At 43.7% G+C, this 17,456-nt stretch overlaps 1 protein-coding gene across 4 annotated transcripts in view; it reads right to left on the bottom strand.

Moving 5' to 3' along the window:
* Ube3d (ubiquitin protein ligase E3D) overlaps nucleotides 1-17,456 on the bottom strand; it is a 200,799-nt gene that overhangs the window by 176,127 nt on the left and 7,216 nt on the right. For 3 of the 4 annotated variants that reach the window (XM_045160991.1, XM_045160994.1, XM_045160993.1), the window contains exons 2-3: nucleotides 7,366-7,565; nucleotides 3,954-4,044 (exon numbers count right to left, since the gene is read on the bottom strand). In XM_045160991.1, the coding sequence (XP_045016926.1) occupies nucleotides 3,954-4,044; nucleotides 7,366-7,565 (291 nt within the window). Of the gene's footprint in view, nucleotides 1-3,953; nucleotides 4,045-7,365; nucleotides 7,566-11,829; nucleotides 11,966-17,456 lie in introns of all 4 variants that reach the window. The other variant, XM_045160992.1, reaches the window with a different exon arrangement.

Genomic DNA, 17,456 nt, shown 5'->3' with positions numbered 1-17,456 from the left:
AAAAAAAAAAAAGAAGAAAGAAAGAAAGAGCAATTAGATAAGCCTTTCTTAAAGGGGGTAGAGGGAAGGTCCAGTGTTCATCTTCTCAGAGAGAAAAACAATTACTTTTGGCATACATAGACTGTGTGACTCAGTCCTGAACCCAAAATGTCTGAAATGCTAAACTAGCCAATTTTTTAGATTACTAATGAAAAGGACTGGAAAGGGGGATAAAAGTTCATAAACCAGGCTGGAGAGATGGCTTAGTAATTAAGGTGCTTGCCTGCAAAGCCGAAGGACCAAGGTTCAATTCCTCATGTAAACCAGATGCACAAGGTAGTGGTGCATGCATCTGCAGTTTGTTTGCAGGGCTAGAGGCCCTGTTGCACCCATTCTCTCTCTATCTGCCTCTTTTTATCTCTCAAGTAAATAAAAATCTACATTCCATTCCTTAGCTCTCTTGACAAGTTTGGAAAGCAGGCCGTATTGGAAGGCTTTACTCAAAGAAGCCAAGGAAACACAAAGAAGGTCCCCTGGCCACTGACCAGTAAATCTTTTATTTATTTATTTATACATACATACATACATACATACATATATAGTTTATTTATTTATTTGAGAGAGATGCAGATAGAGACAGAGAATGGGCACATCAAAGTCTCTAGCCACTACAAACAAACTCCAGACACATGCACCCCCTTGTGCATCTGGCTTTACTGGGAAATGCCTTAACCACTAAGCCATCTCTCCCGCCCCTGACTGGTAGATCTGAAGTTCACACCCACATCCCATTCTCTAGGCACCTGATGACCAAGGTCAGCAAAGGAAGGCGGCCTTTCCTGCAAGCCTCCACAATCTTCTAGTTCAATTCTACAAGTACAAACAGGTGTGAAACACAGCCGACGGCACAGTGCCTGACCAGCAGAGTCAGGCACTGTCACAATCATCTTTAACATTGCCTCCGTTTCAAACAATAAAGGCAATAAAGAAGCCACCTTTCTCTTACTGTAGGCATCACCAATAATTAAACCATTCCTTGGGCTGGAGAGATGGCTTAGTGGTTTAGGCACTTGCCTGAGAAACCTAAGGCCCCCATTTCAATTACCCAGTGCCCATGTCAGCCAGATGCACCAAGTGGTCCCTGCCTCTGGAATTTGTTTGCAGTGGCTAGAAGCCCTGGCATGCCTATTTTCTCTCTCTCTCCTCTCTCTCTCCCCCTCTCCCCCTCCCTCCCTCTTCTCTCTCTGTCTGTTTGTCAAATAAATGAGTATTTTAAAAAATAAAAAAAAATTAAAGATTTTAACTCTTCCTACTATAACTTCCTAGTCACTGAATGAAGTAGTATGAATATTGCAGAAACTCCATCTGCACATTATACCAAAGCCCGGTACAGACTGAGATGAGGCCAACAAAAGCAGACTTTTCTTAGCTCTCTGAGGAGAAAGTGGGCTTGTCACCAAGATCTGTATCTCCTTCCTTAGGGTCACCTGAGCAAAGACATTCCTCTCCTCTGTACAGTTAGGACTGTCTCATTTCTTACTAAAGATGATCATTCACAGGAAGCTCCCTAGGCAGCCCTGCAAATTCTCAAAGGAGAATTTATGCCATCTCATCTCCTTGGGACACTGCCAAGGTCAGGAGGCAAGCAAGAAAGACTGGTGTGGGGCCAAAATAAAACACACCAAGGTTCATTCCACACTTTTCTTTAGGCACTATGCCTGATGCTGGAGAGGATGAGAAGAATAATTCTCACTGTAGCCAACAAACACCAAGCGAATGCTTGCTTACCAGGCACTGTAGAAATACTTTAAATTATCTGAACCCCCAAGGATACTAAGGATAGTCTTACTGATATCTATATTTTAAAAATTTCATCTTATTTATTTTGTGTGTGTGTGTGTGTGTGTATGTGCGTGCACGCGTGCACACACACACACACAAGCGTCTCTTGCCATGGCAAACAAACTCCACACACGTGTGCCAGCTTGGGTCTAGTTTGACATTGGTGCTGGGGAATCAAACCTAGGTCAGCAAGCTTTGCAATCAAGTGCTTTAACAGTTGAACCTTCTCCCCAGCCACCTACATTTCCTCCATAAGAACACCGAGGAACACAGTGGTCAAATAAACTACCTAAGGTAGATACAAACTCGTTTTGACTTCGAAGTCTATACTGTCAGATATTACTCTAAACTGCATATGCAAGACAGTGGGAATAAAAAACACAGAGATTGCGCTAGGCGCAGTGGCACACGCCTTTATTCCCAGCACTTGGGAGACCGAGACGGGGCGCACTCTGTCAGCTGAGTTCTGAAGTTCAGTGAGGAGCTGAGCAGGAGGCAGTGGACTGTGAGGTGATTCAGGAGGGAGGAGCTTTCACAGAGGTCCAGGGTAAAGTGAGGCTGTGAGGCCGCATGGTGATCACCACACCCATACCTATATAGACTCCCTCAATCCAAGCGTGCCTGGTGAGGAGGGAGGAAGCTAGAGAAAGATGTAACATGTAAGGGAGGCCAGGGGAACAAGACGATTCATGCAGAAAGTGCCCTGGCATGGGAGGGATTTCAACGCTTTATCCTGACAGACAGAGAGACCATGAAGGGCTGGCTCAGGCTCACCACTGGAGCAACACATCAGGAGGGGATAAAAATGGAGGAAGGCACAGCAGATAGCAAGCTACAGGCAAGTGTTACTAGTGGCGCTGGAGGTGGAGAGAGTGGATTTCTGCTCCAAAGGTAGTACCACAGTACCCGGAGAGAACTCAAGGGGAACAAGAAGGTTCCCACCAGGCTTTTGCCTTGAACACAGATATTTGGCACTGAGAGAGCCAAGGATACTGGCAGGGGAACAGGCTCCAGTCAGGAAGCATCCATTCACTCCTAAGTCTCAGGCACCTGACTCAGGAAACCCACTGAACCAAGAATTCTGAATTCTTCCTTGAATTATTGCTTGCAATAATATTCCTTGAACTATGAGTGTGAAGCTGAAAATCCTGGGTGGGGGAGTATTTGTGCCCAAGAGACTAGATGGCTGACCGGAGGAAGAGAGATGTAAAAGGGAAAAAAAAAATCATTAATAAATTAAAACCAACTTGAGAATGCAAAGGAAATAGCAAAGGGCCCTTTCCCTTCTCAGTAGGGTAATCATAGCACATCACCAGAACAGGTTACAAGAGTAATCTAATCACCAGGAAAAGGTTAATTTGTGCTCTGGATGCTCTGTTTTAATAAAGAGGGGAGATAGGAAATGGATTTTGGAAGGCGCTGATTGAACTAACTCAGATTTAAAAAAAAAAAAAAAAAAATTCCACTGCCTGAACTTCTGTGGGTTGAAAATTCACTTACTATGGAAACTCCCACCACCAGGACTGAAGAAATTCCTAAGAGTTGGACCGAGCATGGCTCTCTGCTCTGTGAGCCTCACAGGCTCTTTCACCAAGACAGCTCCCTCCATCACCCTTCGGAGCTTTCTGATCAGAGCTGCAGTTGATTGTGTTCAAAATGATAAGCTGGCCCTCATTTTAAGGCTGTGGTGGTTTGATTCAGGTGTCCTCCATAAACCTAAGTGTTCTAAATGCTAGGTTCCCCAGCTGATGGCAATTGGAAATTAAAGCCTCCTGGAGGGAGTGTATTGTTAGGGGCAGGCTTATGGGTATTACAGCCAGTTTCTCCATGCCAGTGTTTGGCACACCCTCCTTTTGTTATTGTCCATCTCATGTTGGCCAGGAGGTGATGTCCGCCCTCTACTCAGATCATCATTTTCCCTGCCATCATGGAGCTTTCCCTTGAGCCTGTAAGCCAAAATAAAACTTTTTTTCCCCACAAGCTGCTCTTGGGTAGGTGCTTTCTGCCAGCAATGCAAACCTGATGGCCACAAAGGCCAGACACTGCTCCCTCGGTAATTATTGCAAGAACTGATAGAGAAAGAAGAGACCATCTCCCATCAGAAGATTATTCAGTGTGAATGCATTCCTTACCTGTCCCTTATCACAACTTCACCACAGGATTGGCAATAAAATGTATAACATTCCTCAGCTTGGGAGCACTGGTTAAACACCGGCGTCAGTTCTAAAGAAAATCAAGGGAAAAGTTTTGGAACAAGTGCATTCATATACTTAAAGGGCTTGCTAGGTATAATTAATTTCCATCAATACACATTATTTATGATCTACCCAGAAATATATGACTAATAGGACTATCTGATAATTAAACCCAAAGCAAATAGTGTGAAGTATTTTCATAAACAGATTTTACTTATCATTCCTGAGCCAGGCACTGCCGTAGGTTACCATAAAACATACTAGTGAATTTTTCCTCGTGTTTTATAAATCTCAGCATTAGTGATGAGAAGATGGTCCACTAAGAATGATGGTTGATCTGATTTTAACAGGCGCTATGTCCACTACAGCACATTAACAGTATGAGCAAGCCAAGTGCAGGATGACACTGGTCTTTGTGGGATAGGCCCCCAGGAACGGGGCCCCGAAGACTTTCATCTTCCAAATGCAAAATTCAACGTTTGATGAGAGCCAGGGGAAGACGGCGAAAGCTACCGGGAAAGAGTACACTTCCACAGCAGCGCCTGGCAGCAGGTTCCCTTAGTCTCTGTGGTTTCACTCGAGAAAAACAGAAACTTATTTCAAAAAAGGAAAAAAACAAAAAAACAAAAAAACATTGTATCATTTGCCTCTAAAAAAACCACAAAAACTAACTGAAGAAATGAGGTCAGTCACTAGAAACAAACAACAGAACATCATGTTACTTTTTGATTTTTAAGGAGAAAAAAGAAAAAAGATGCCAGAAAGTTTAAACCTGGGCAATTTTAAAGTCTACAGTTTAATCTCTAAGGGTGTCCACAAATCTCTGAGGTTAAGTAAATAGTATTATTCTTTAACATTGAACAGATAAAAGAAGACTTAGGTAAGACATCCAAAATATCTTTTCCAGTACTAATGAAGTTATTTTCTGTGGAACACTACCATCTGCTGGCCACTGGGCCAAGTTTGAAAGTGAGAACTTTCTGGAAGAGCATTGCAGCTGGGTTGATTGGCGTCAGGAGGTCACACTTCTGGTTCATCTCCAACACTACGTCCGGTGGATGTTTATTATGGGTATCCTAAAAGCATGTTCTTACAGTCTAAGTCAACTTTTCAATACCTTGAAACACAACTTGAAAATTTTCAAGTTATTTCCCTGACAGGCTTAAGTTCGCAACAGCATGCATCTACCTGACACAAGTCTGTGCAGCAAATGCTCATCCCCACCCAGAGAGCCAAGCGCTGCAGCAATAAATGCAGGGGACTCGGCTTTGCATGGCCTTGCATGCACCATGGAGCGGGCCTCTGAAAGTCTTCCCTTTCAGAGATGAGAGTAAAATGTTTCAAAGCCTAAAGAGACAGGAAAATAAACATAACAACACATGAACCAGAACACAGCAGTTGGTTTCTTTTATAGTACAGGTGAGATTAAACAGTGCTTGTTGATTTAAATTTTTTAAAGATAAAGTCATGTATTAACAGAATTACAGATTATAATTGGGCAAGAAACCCAGATACGATGTCCCTGGAAGTCTCCATTCCTTTATCCCTATCATTACTGTCCTAGAAAGCATTATGGTGTTCATGGCCTCCTTTTCCTGTTTCTAGACTCAACACAAACTTCCTGCTGTGGTTATGCTTGCTAAAGGTGGCAATGGTCTCACAGAGCCCGACTTGCCCAGCCTCTGTCTTGGAGCAATGTTTCCTCCATCCACTGCAGGCACACTCACTGGGTGAGCTGCTCAGTCTATTTTCCCATCTTGGTGACAGCATCCTTCTTCCTGTGGTTATCCACTGTCATTCTCAGTGCTTTTCTCCTATGCCACTTAAGCTGCATGACATCTTTTCCCTACTCTTTGTTTTTCAAACCAGCTCGGCGTTCAAACTATTTACTACCCCAGAATACTAGCAAAAGTACTCTTAGGAAAAGAGAGAGAGAGATTCCTTCTATCTTTCCTTTGAAGCCAGGGGTCTGCGCTTGTTGCAGTCCGGTTCGCATTGCTGGTAGAAATCACACAACCAAGAGCAGCTTCTGGGAAAAAGAGATTTATTTTGGCTTACCGGCTCAAGGGGAAGCTCCACGATGGCAGGGGAAAACGATGGCATGAGCAGAGGGTGGACATCACCCCCTGGACAACATAAGGTGGATCACAGCAACAGGAGGGTGTGCCAAACACTGGCATGGGGAAACTGGCTATAAAGCCCATAAGCCCGCCCCCAACAATACACTCCCTCCAGGAGGCATTAATTCCCAAATATCCATCAGCTGAGGAGCTAGCATTCACAACACCTAAGTTTATGGGGGACACCTGAATCAAACCACCACAGCGCTACAACTCCTAAAGGCTTCTCAGCACAGTCTTCTTGCCCCTCCCCCCTTCTTGGACCCATGTGGTTCAGATGAAAAGCTCATTACAGATAGGACAGCAAAAAAGTCTCAAAGGACAGCAGGAAGAATGACATCCTATTAGTCTCTCACAACCCTGCTTTCCCTTTTCACACTATTTCATTCTCCCAGAGCAAATTAATTACACTGTAAAAGATGCAATGAATCAATAACCTTATTCAACAAATAATGATAAGCTCTTACAAAAAAGAAAATATCTACATTACTGAGTCAATACACTATCTGAATTTGTATCCAAGTACAAGGCACTGCAATTTGTAAGTCAGACTGACAATTATAATCAAAGTTACGCATCACACTCAATTTTAGGACTGTTATTTGTCCTGTTCCTTTGGCACAATCTCTGCATGGCCTGATGAACTCTGTTGGTCAGTTTCTCTGGTCAAATTAGCACCTCCCTAGAGTGGCCTTCACCAAGCCACTCACTCCCTAGGCTATTATTCTGTGCGCACACACAGCACTTTCCTCAGTGTGCACTTCAATAAGCTGATAGCCTCTGATCCCAGTGTCATGTCCATCATCACAGTGGGTTAGTTTCCCTGTCCCCAGCTCCCTCCCAGATCAAATGCCTCACCCAGATCATGAGCTAAGCCACTGGCTGAAGGAATACAGTTCTCTGCAATGTTTTAGTATCAACCAGGTTTATAGGTTTGTGCAATTGCCATCTGATTTAATCTTCACAGCTGTGGGTCAGGAATCTCTCTATACCTTCTTCTCTAAAATTAATATCTATTTTTAAAGAATTATAAAAAACCAATACAGTCTTAGAAAGCAGAAGCAGCAAGCTCCTCAGAACCGGCAGAGCTGACGAACACCCTCGGAACTTCTCAGCCTCCAGCTCTCCCAGCTCTTCAAACCCAAGAAAACGCCAACTGAAGGGGGGAAAATACATTTTTTATTTATGACAACAAATGTACACACAGAAGAGGTGTTAATCCTACTCACTGGGAGGGCTGGGTTCTGCCCGCGCCTGCAGCCGCAGGTGGAGGCCATCTCTGGCGACATACTGCAGTCCGCGGCAGGAGGACGGGACAAGCCTGACCTCTGCTGGCAGCTGGATCTCCCTGCAGCCCTTGGGGGTTCTCACTCCCAGCAAGGTGGGCGTTATGGAAATATCCATGGGCATGCTTCCTTCTTCTGGCTCGCTGGTAATTAAAGATAAATCCCAATGAAAACCACACAATGAAAGAAATGAAAAACATCCCGTATCTCTCTGCGCCTCTTCACAGAGGCCCTAAAGTCAGTGCCCCAGGAAAACAGCAGCTGACCCTAGGGAAGCAATCCACACTAGACAAGAGGGGCCTCTTCATTCTCCCTTAGGACATCTTTCATATGTATATATTTAAATTTTTATTTATTTAGTTGTGAAAGAAAGAGGCAGAGAGAGTGAGTGAGAATTAATGGGTGTGCCAGGGCCTCTAGCCACTACAAACGAACACATAGGTATTGGGAAATCGAACCTGGATCCTTAGGTTTTGCAGGCAAGCACCTTAACCACTAAGCCATCTCTCCAGCCCCTCTTAGGACATCTTAAGGCTTCTTTATGGCTATTGCCCTTTTTTTTTGTTTATTTATTTATTTATTTATTTATTTATTTATTTGAGAGCGACAGACACAGAGAGAAAGACAGATAGAGGGAGAGAGAGAGAATGGGCATGCCAGGGCTTCCAGCCTCTGCAAACGAACTCCAGACGCTTGCGCCCCCCTTGTGCATCTGGCTAACGTGGGACCTGGGGAACCGAGCCTCAAACCAGAGTCCTTAGGCTTCACAGGCAAGCGCTTAAACACTAAGCCATCTCTCCAGCCCGCTATTGCCCTTTTAAAGCATAGGTTTTTCCATTTACTTGGCAATACAGAATATCAATAACCTGAGGAGTTTTGTTTTTTCAGGAAAGATAGCTTCAAACCTTGAATTCAAAACCCACTTTTAAGAAATAATATGACTCTCTGAATCAAGAGTTGGCAAACTTTCTGTAAACAAACATAGATTATTTCCCCAGTTCCAAGCCAGCCTACGGTCCACAAGGAAAACCTATCTCAAACAACTGCAGTCCAAAACAACAAAAGGGTTATTAAATCATTTCTTAGCTCACAGGCTCTGTCATCAAAAGCCCAAGTTAGCCCTGATCCACGGCTGTAGTTTTACGGACCACTTCTTTAAAGATCCATGTCCACTTGAATGTCTTGGTGATCTTCAAACACAGCTGGCACTTAGAAGTGGCTCAGAGGAGACCAATGGGTGTCTAAGTCCCCACTGCCACTCCTTTGGATGACCCCACCTCTGCCCTTTTCTGGAAAATTCAACCAACTACACAAGGCCAAGCAAAGTGTGCATCTAGTATGGATGAAGTAAACACGGAAGCACAGCATGAACGTAAGAACCCAACAAGCTAAGGAGAGCATCCCCCAGGAGGAGCACCAAGCAGGAGTGTCACCAAGACAGGTGTGATCCAGTGCTGCCGGCAACTTGATCAGATTAGGAATGGAGTAACAGAAACACACACCTCTGGGCCTTCTGTAAGGGTGTTTCCAGGAGAGGGTGGCTCTTCTGGTGATAGGCTGTGCATAAAGATGCTCTAGAACACAGAGCCTCTTGCCTGCCTGGCTGCTGTGTGCACCTATGTACCCTGTTGCTGTTTTCCTTCTCGGACTCTGGAAGCCAACTTCATCAGCCTTCCATGTGGAATGAAGACCAGCAGCTCTCTGGGATCCTCTAGGTCTTCAGTGTCAGAGAGACACTGCTACAGCATCCAGCCTCATGGACTGAGTAACTCTGTAGGCTGCACTGGACTATCTAGCCCCTATCCTGTAAGCTAATCCAATACATCTCCTCTACAATACACATTCACTCAATCAGCTCCATTCCTCTAGAGAACCTTAACACAACCAAAGAGGAATAATACGGAGCCGAAGATGAGAGGGCAACGCCATGTGGGGTGTCAGAGCCTGTCTCAGCTCTGGATGCTATAATGAAAGTCTTCCCTTGGGAATCCTGAGGGGTTGGTTCTAGACTTTCACAGAAACAAAAATCACCCAGTGCTCAAGTCCTTTAAGGAACGTGGTATATAGTGAGTGACTCCAAATAACTTATATGCATCTTCCTACACACTTATAATACCTACATCACTTATAATACCTAAAAGAGTAAACACTGTGCCAACAGTTATTATGCTGTTTTGTTAAGGTATAATAATAAGTGGGGGATGCCTGTACCCATCCAACATATATAAAATTCTTTTTACTGAATATTTTCAGTCTGAAGATACTGACCTCACAGACCTGAAGGACCATCTAAATCACAGCCTGGGTGGTCTAAATAAGATATCATGAACAAAGGAGGTACAAGTGTGTCTCTCCCACTTCTTGTAAGGAAATTACGTCATTGTGGTGGTTTGATTCAGGTGTCCCCCATAAACTTAGGTGTTCTGAATGCTAGGTTCCCAGCTGATGGAGATTTGGGGGCAAGCTTATGGGTGTTATAGCCAGCGTCCCCTTGACGGTGTTTGGCAAACTCTCCTGCTGCTATTGTCCATCTGATGTTGGCCAGGGGTGCTGTGCACCCTCTGCTCATGCCATTGTTTTCCCTGCCATCGTGGAGCTTCCCCTCAAGCCGGCCTGCCAGAATACATCCCTTTTTCCCACAAGCTGCTCTTGTCTGGGTGATTTCTAACAGCAACACGAACCTGGCTGCAACACTCATCCTCTAGACCTCACAGAAATTTTACAACCTCTCAGAGGCCTCATCTCCTAACATCACTTTTCAAAAGTGTCAAAGAGTTTTTCAAAAGAGTCAAGGCCAAACCTATAGATTTCAGGTCATAAACATTCCAGGAGAGGGTTAAAGTAGATTGGGGTGGGGAACAGAGGAAGCAGCAAAGGACCCAGTGGAAGTCTAATTACATAGAGGACTGACCAGGGAGATAACCATGAGGCTAGTGAGGGCCAGGACTCTCGTGTACAAATAAATAGTTACACAGACGTCAGGGGAGGAAGCTAGACTGTGACTATGGCAGTGGGCTAGAACTAGAAATATGTGTGTGAATGCATGTAGATAGGTATAGTAATATAAATACATTTAAATGTATGTACACCCACATAAATGTCATACACACACCCCTACCTTACTTCTCAGAGAAAGGAACATCATAGTAATGAGCCTACTCAATATTCAAATCTTAGTGTGTAAGAAAAGAAAGGCCAAGGGAATTAGTTCAGTATCATGTGCAAAGCCCCAAGTTAAAGTCCCAATACCACAAAAAAAATTTTTTTTAATGCTTAAAAATAAACAGAGCTGGGCTGGAGAGATGGCTTAGAGGTTAAGCACTTGTCTGTGAAGCCTAAGTACACTGATTCAAGGCTTGATTCTCCAGGACCCACCTTATCCAGATACACAAGGACACACACTTCTGGAGTTCATTTGCAGGGGCTGGAGGCCCTGGCACACTCATATTCATATTCTCCCTCCTTCTCCCTCCCTCCCTCCCTCTCCCCCCCCCCCCTTTGCCTCTTTCTGTATCTATCACTCTCAAACAAATAAATAAAAATAAAACAACAACAATTTTTTTTAAATAAACAAACTTGGAGGGTTGAAGAGTACTTATTTAAGACAGTGTCTTCTGTTGAAATCACTGAATTATACTGTGGTGGACTAAAGGTCATCAATGGTGAAAGTGTACCATAGCAATCAACAAATGCTGCATATGGGCACCTTCTATTGAGTTCTATTTTATTTCATCTCCTTGCAGAGCAAGTTGTTAAGCACTCACCAGCATACCAAAACAAGACATTCTTTTGATATCTTCCAGTCTGTGACGGTTAAGTTCTGTTGTCAACTGGATCTGATTCGGAATCCGCAGACATTCCTCTGAGATTGCTTCGAGGAAGGACTGACAGAAGGATGAGCCCTTCCTCTAGAGTGGACAGCCTTTCCAGAGGAGGGCGTTACGTAAGGAAGCTCTGGGACCAAAGAATCCCTTCCTCCCACCTTGCTGCTGGTGCGACTTGCTGGTGAGGGTCTTCACTGCACGTGCCTCTACCTTGTTCAGTCATCCTTCCTTAGCATTGGAACCAGGTTTCCTCAGCTTTCCAGAGTGCACTGAAGATTACAGGAAGCCTCCACATCTTCAGTGCTGGACTGGGACTGCTCAGGGATCCAGCTCCACAGACTGAGCAGCTACTGGGCTCCTTAACTCAAGCCTGCAGACTGCTAGTGTTAGACAGCCACAAACTAATCCAGTAAGTGCCCTTCTTAATACGACTCATTCTGTTTGTTCTGAGTTCTAAAGAACCCTGACTAATCGATCATGCCATTCACGTCTCTCTGAAGCAGGCAACACATTAGTTGTTTGGCATTGTGACACAATACCTAAGGGAAACCGTGTAAGAGAAGAAAAGCTCTCCTTGACTCACAGGTTTAGAGGCTTCCATCCAAGGGACCCTTGGGCCTGGTGCTTTAGGCCTAAGGTGAGGCTGAACTCAATGGCAGGGATCGTGTGGCAGAGCAAAGCAGCTCATCTTGTGACGGCCAGGAGACAACAAGAGAGAGCTGGCAAGAGACAAGGGACAAACGCTGCCTTTTTAGGCATGCCCCTAGTGACCTAGTTTTTCCAACCAGGTCCCACTTCTTATAGTTTTCATGGCCTCCCAATACTCCATTCAACTATGTATCCATCAACAAATTGACTCATTGACACAGCTATAGTGTTCCATGTCTCCTTCATCCCCTTCAAACACTGCCGCACTGGAGATCAAGTTGTCAACACCACACACCAGAGCCAAAGTTGTAATCTATGGAGGTGCTAATCCCTCAGACCAAGAGGCCCTGGCGTGCCCACTCTCTTCCTCTCTCTGCCTCTTTCTCTCTCTCAAATAAATAAATAAATAAAATATTTTTAAGTTATTTTTAAAAAACATAGAACAAAAATGCATTCAGGAAATTGAGGTTCTGAAAAAGAACCTAATAGAAAGTCTGGAAATGAAAGAGTCAATCAAAAATAAGAATAGCCAAGTGTAGTGGTGCATGCCTTTAATCCCAGCACTCAAGAGGTAGAGGTACAATGATTACCATGAGTTTGAGGCTATCCTGAGACTACATAGTGAATTCCACATTGGCCTGGGCTAGAGTGAGACCATACCTCAAAAATCAAAATAAGTAAGAAGAGAGAAAAGAAGAAATTTCAGGTATGAAGACAAGGTCAAAACAGTAATATAGTCAGGCATATCATATAAAGGAAAAAAATTAAGAAACATGACCAACACTTCCAAGAAATCTGGAGTACGTTCAAGAGACCAACCCTGAAAGAATCCATAGGACAGGAGGAGCTTAAATAAATAAGGAATAGGCAATTTACAGAGAGGAAATACAACAAAAAAGTTCCCAAACATAGGGAAAGAAATAGACATCCAGGGCTGGAGGAATGGCTTAGCGGTTAAGGCATTTCCCTGCAAAGTCAAAGGACCTTGGTTCAATTCCCCAGGACCCATGTTAGTCAGATGCACTGGGGGGTGCATGCATCTGGAGTTCGTTTTCAATGGCTGGAGGCCCTGGTGTGCCCATTCTCATGCTCTCTCTCTCTCTCTCCCTCTCACTCTCTCTCCCCTTTCTCTGTCAAATAAATAAATAATAATAAATATTGTAAAAGAGCAAAATAATTTTAAAAATTGACATCCAAATGTAAGAAGCATTTTAAAAAGACATGAGCAGAGAAGCAACTCTCCATGACAGATTGTAGTCAAGATGTCAAAAATACACAGCAAAGAAACAATATTAAAATATGTAAAGGGGGCTGGAGAGATGGCTCAGCTGTTAAGCGCTTGCCTGTGAAGCCTAAGGACCCCGGTTCGAGGCTCAGTTCCCCAGGTCCCACGTTAGCCAGATGCACAAGGGGGCGCACGTGTCTGGAGTTCGTTTGTAGTGGCTGGAAGCTCTGGCGTACCCATTCTCTCTCTCTCCCTCTATCTGTCTTTCTCTCTATGTCTGTCGCTCTCAAGTAAATAAATTTAAAAATATATATATGTAAAGGATGAGCCGGGCGTGGTAGTGTACACCTTTAATCTCAGCACTTGGGAGGCAGAGGTAGGAGGATCACCATGAGTTCAAGGCCACCTTCAGACTTCATAGTGAATTCCAGGTCAACCTGAGCTCGAGTGAGACCCTACCTCAGAAAACAAAACAAAACAAAAAAGTTGTAAAAGATGGCTGGGAAGATACCTTAGTGCTTGCCATACAAATGTGAGGACCTGAATTTGGATTCCCAAGACCCATGGAAAGCCAGATGTGAAGCTTATGGCTAGATGGGAGGCAGAGACAGAAAAACTCCAGAAACTCATGGCAAACACAGTAGTGCACACTACAGATTTTTCCTTACACAAGGTAGAGGTGAAGACTGACACCCAACGACTATTTTCTGACTTCCATACACGCACAGCTGCACTCACACATACAAACAGCTACATAAATACATGCATGCACCACAAATAAAAAAAACAAAGTAAGACGGGCATGGTGGTACATGCGTTTAATCCCAGCACTGGGGAGGCGGACGTGGAAGGACTGCTGTGAGTTCAAGGCCAGCCTGAGACTACGTAATGAATTCCAGATTAGCCTGGGCTAGAGCGAGACCCTACCTCGAAAAAGCAAAAAACAAACAAACAAATAAACAAAAAGACAGAAAATAGAATAAATAAATGCCAAAGGGAAAACTGTCAACTCACAAAGGCCTAATGATCAAAATAATATAAGATCTGTCATCACAATTCTAAAAGCCAGGAAAGCAAATAATGTTCGACCAAAAATTCTACACCCAGCAGAGTTATTTCTTAAAATAGAAGGAGGAATAAGACCATTTCAAGACAAGCATTAAAGCAATTCATGACGATCAAGCCGACACTGCAGAAAATAAGGGAATACTATACAAAGAGGAAGAATAATGGCATGTCTCGCCCTTGACAGCACAGGAAAGAAAGCGTTTCAGGAGAGGAACGTGTGAACAGAAGACAGCCAGGACAAAACCTGCCATACCCAACACAGCAAGCCAGCAAACCCCTCATACTAAGAGGGGAGAAGAAAGAACTACAAGTAATCCAACCAACCAGAGCAGCAAACAAAACCAGAAGGAAGAATAAACTGCTCTGGGCAGCCTTGAATGTAAATGACCTTAACTGACCAACTAAAATGCAGACTAACTGGCTGGTTGAAAAAAAACATCTAACTATCCAAATACTGTCTCCAAAAATCTGTTTTGCTGCCAACAACCTCCAAAATGGAAGTCAACAAATGGAAATCATGTGAACCAGCTGGCAATCCTACTTTCATCTCTACTAAAGGAGACTTCAAACCAAAATAGGTCAGAAGAGATAAAGAAAGGAACAAATCATCAAGAAGATAAACCAACTGTAAACATATACCAAATGTTTGGAGTTCCACACAACAGAAAAGGAAAGGGCATCATCAGCCTCAGTGTACAAAGCCAGCATTCTCCTGATACCAAAAAAGCAAAAATGGAAAAAAAAGAAAAAAAAAAAAAAAGGAAAGAAAGAGAAGGAAGGAAGGAAGAAACCAAATTTTTCCAAATGAACATAGATGGAAAAATTCTCAACCAAATACTCGCTAATTGAAATTAAGAGATTAGAGCACATATGCCTTAACCAAGTTAGTTTCAGGTTGAGTTAGCACATGAAAATCAAAAGAATAATGGCCCAATATAAATAGAGTTAAGATCTAGGTTAAGTCTTCAGAATTCCCTCCCCTCAAACAGACTTGGGATCATGTAGCAGACATCCTCACATTGCTGAGATGAACTTTCAGACCAGGCAGTTATTGGAGGAAAGGATTTCCTGAAGCAGGGGGATATTCTAGAATGACAGAAGAAGCTGGCCTGATGTCACAAGTCCAGGAAGAAAGAAAAGCCACATCAGCACCAGAAGTAAGCACACTTAGGAACCCCAGGGAAAATTTAGGCACTCTGCATATCTTTAGACTGGAATTTCAAATCCATCCCCACACCTTAGGGCTGAGCCCTAGGACTTAGCCACAGTGACATCTCCTCTAGCCAGGATGATAGAGATCTAAATTACAAACTTTAATAAAATCTTGACTATTTTATTGGGGGTCATCCATTCAAACTACCACATTTCGCCCCAGCCCCCAAAAATTCATAACTGTCTATACTGTAAACAGTTTTCAGTCCAACTTCGAAGGTCCCTATTGCAGTCAAGTTCGCACTGCCAGCATAAATCATCTGACCAAGAGCAGCTTTTGCTGGGGGGGGGGGGGTATTTTCGCTTACATATGTGAGGGGAAGCTGCATGAGGGCAGGGAAAAACAATGGCATGAGCAGAGGGTCATCACCCCCTGGCCAACATAAGGTGGACCATTGCAACAGGAGAGTGTGTCAAACGCTGGCAAGGGGAAACTGGCTATAATACCCATAAGCCCACCCCCAACAATACACACCCTCCAGGAGGTGTAAATTTCAAAATCTCCATCAGCTGGGGATTAAATTTCCATCAATTGGGAATCTACCATTCAGAACACCCAAGTTTATGGGGGACACCTGACTCAAACCACCACATTCTGCCCCTGGCCCCCATAAGCTGATATCCATACATGATATAAAATATAATACATTCAGTCCAACTTTAAAAGTCCCCATAATTTTTATCAATGCTAATCATGTTCAAATATCCCCATGGTCCAAGGTCTTTTAACTGAGCCATTATACACCAAAAAAAAAAAAAAATACCCATAATGGCACAGAATAAACACTCATACTGCAAAACACGGCATTGGGCATAGCAAAGAAATATTCAACAAATACAAGATTTAAAAACAACCAGGGCAAGCATCAAACTCTGTAGCTCCAAGTTTAATAACTCTAGTCAGTGAAAAGTCTCCAAGTCTGATCATTCTAACCAGCAACAACTCTCTGGAGCTTCAATTCTGCCCCTCCAGATAGGCTATTCACAGTCCTGGAAAACTTCATCTGGGGCTAGCAGCAATCTTTAGGAGCTAGCTCATGGTCCCAGCATCTCCACTGGATCACCACTGCAATCCATGGTTCATTCTCATGGCTCCATGGGGTCTCCATGCAGACATCCAGCAAACCTTCTTCACACTGCCCATGGCCATTTCCAAAACCCAAGACCGCATTGCAAACTCAATGACCGTAGCTTTCCTGCATTTCTTATACTCCGCAATACCAGCTAGGGTGCCAATTTGTTAATCCAGGGGGGAATAAAGCAGACTTTGAAGAATAGGACACTTTTTGAGCATTCGGGCCCTGTTCAAAGGAGTCTACATTCTTCCTGTTGCACCAATGCACGTCAGCTGGCCCAACCACAATGGTTGTAATTTCTCAATTGCAGCTGAATGGATAGCAGTTTGGGCCCAAAGATTTCATTTCTGTGTCATATCCCTCTGCTCACACCAGTTCCTTTCTATGTAATGCAACCCTGCACAAATTCCCAGGACAGGGGCATAACAGCAAGCCTCTTTCTCACCCTCGTAAGCTAAACCTCACAGGCCATACTTCTTACTATATTCAGGTCTTTCAACTCGGACCATCTCTCAGGCTGAGGTTTCAAATCCTTCAACATTCCTCTTGAAAATCAACTCCAAAAGGCCAAAGCCACATAGCCAGGTGTCTAGCAGCAACCCCACTCCTCGGTACCACTTTATTGTTGCAGTCAGGTACGCACTGCCAGCATAAATCATCCGACCAAGAACAGATTTTAGGGAAAAAAAAGGTTTATTTTAGTTTACAGACTTGAGAAGAAGCTCCATGATGGCAGGGAAAATCAATGGTATGAGCAGAGGGTGGACATCACCTTATGGCCAACATAAGGTAGACCATAGCAACAGGAGAATGTGCCAAACACTGGCAAGGGATAGCTGGCTATAATTGTAAAGAGAGCAAAATGTTATATTTCTCTACATTTCTTTATACCCAGCCTAGAGAAATATAGAAGTCAGAAGGCTCTGTTGATGGCAGACAAACAGGAGGCTCTGCTAATAGCAGGTAGACAAGAGGCTCTGC

Source organism: Jaculus jaculus, chromosome 10 (assembly GCF_020740685.1).
Source record: "Jaculus jaculus isolate mJacJac1 chromosome 10, mJacJac1.mat.Y.cur, whole genome shotgun sequence".
Classification (NCBI taxonomy): domain Eukaryota; kingdom Metazoa; phylum Chordata; class Mammalia; order Rodentia; family Dipodidae; genus Jaculus; species Jaculus jaculus.
The sequence above is the reverse complement of the archived record's forward strand: the minus strand, read 5'-3'. Positions and strand labels throughout refer to the sequence as shown.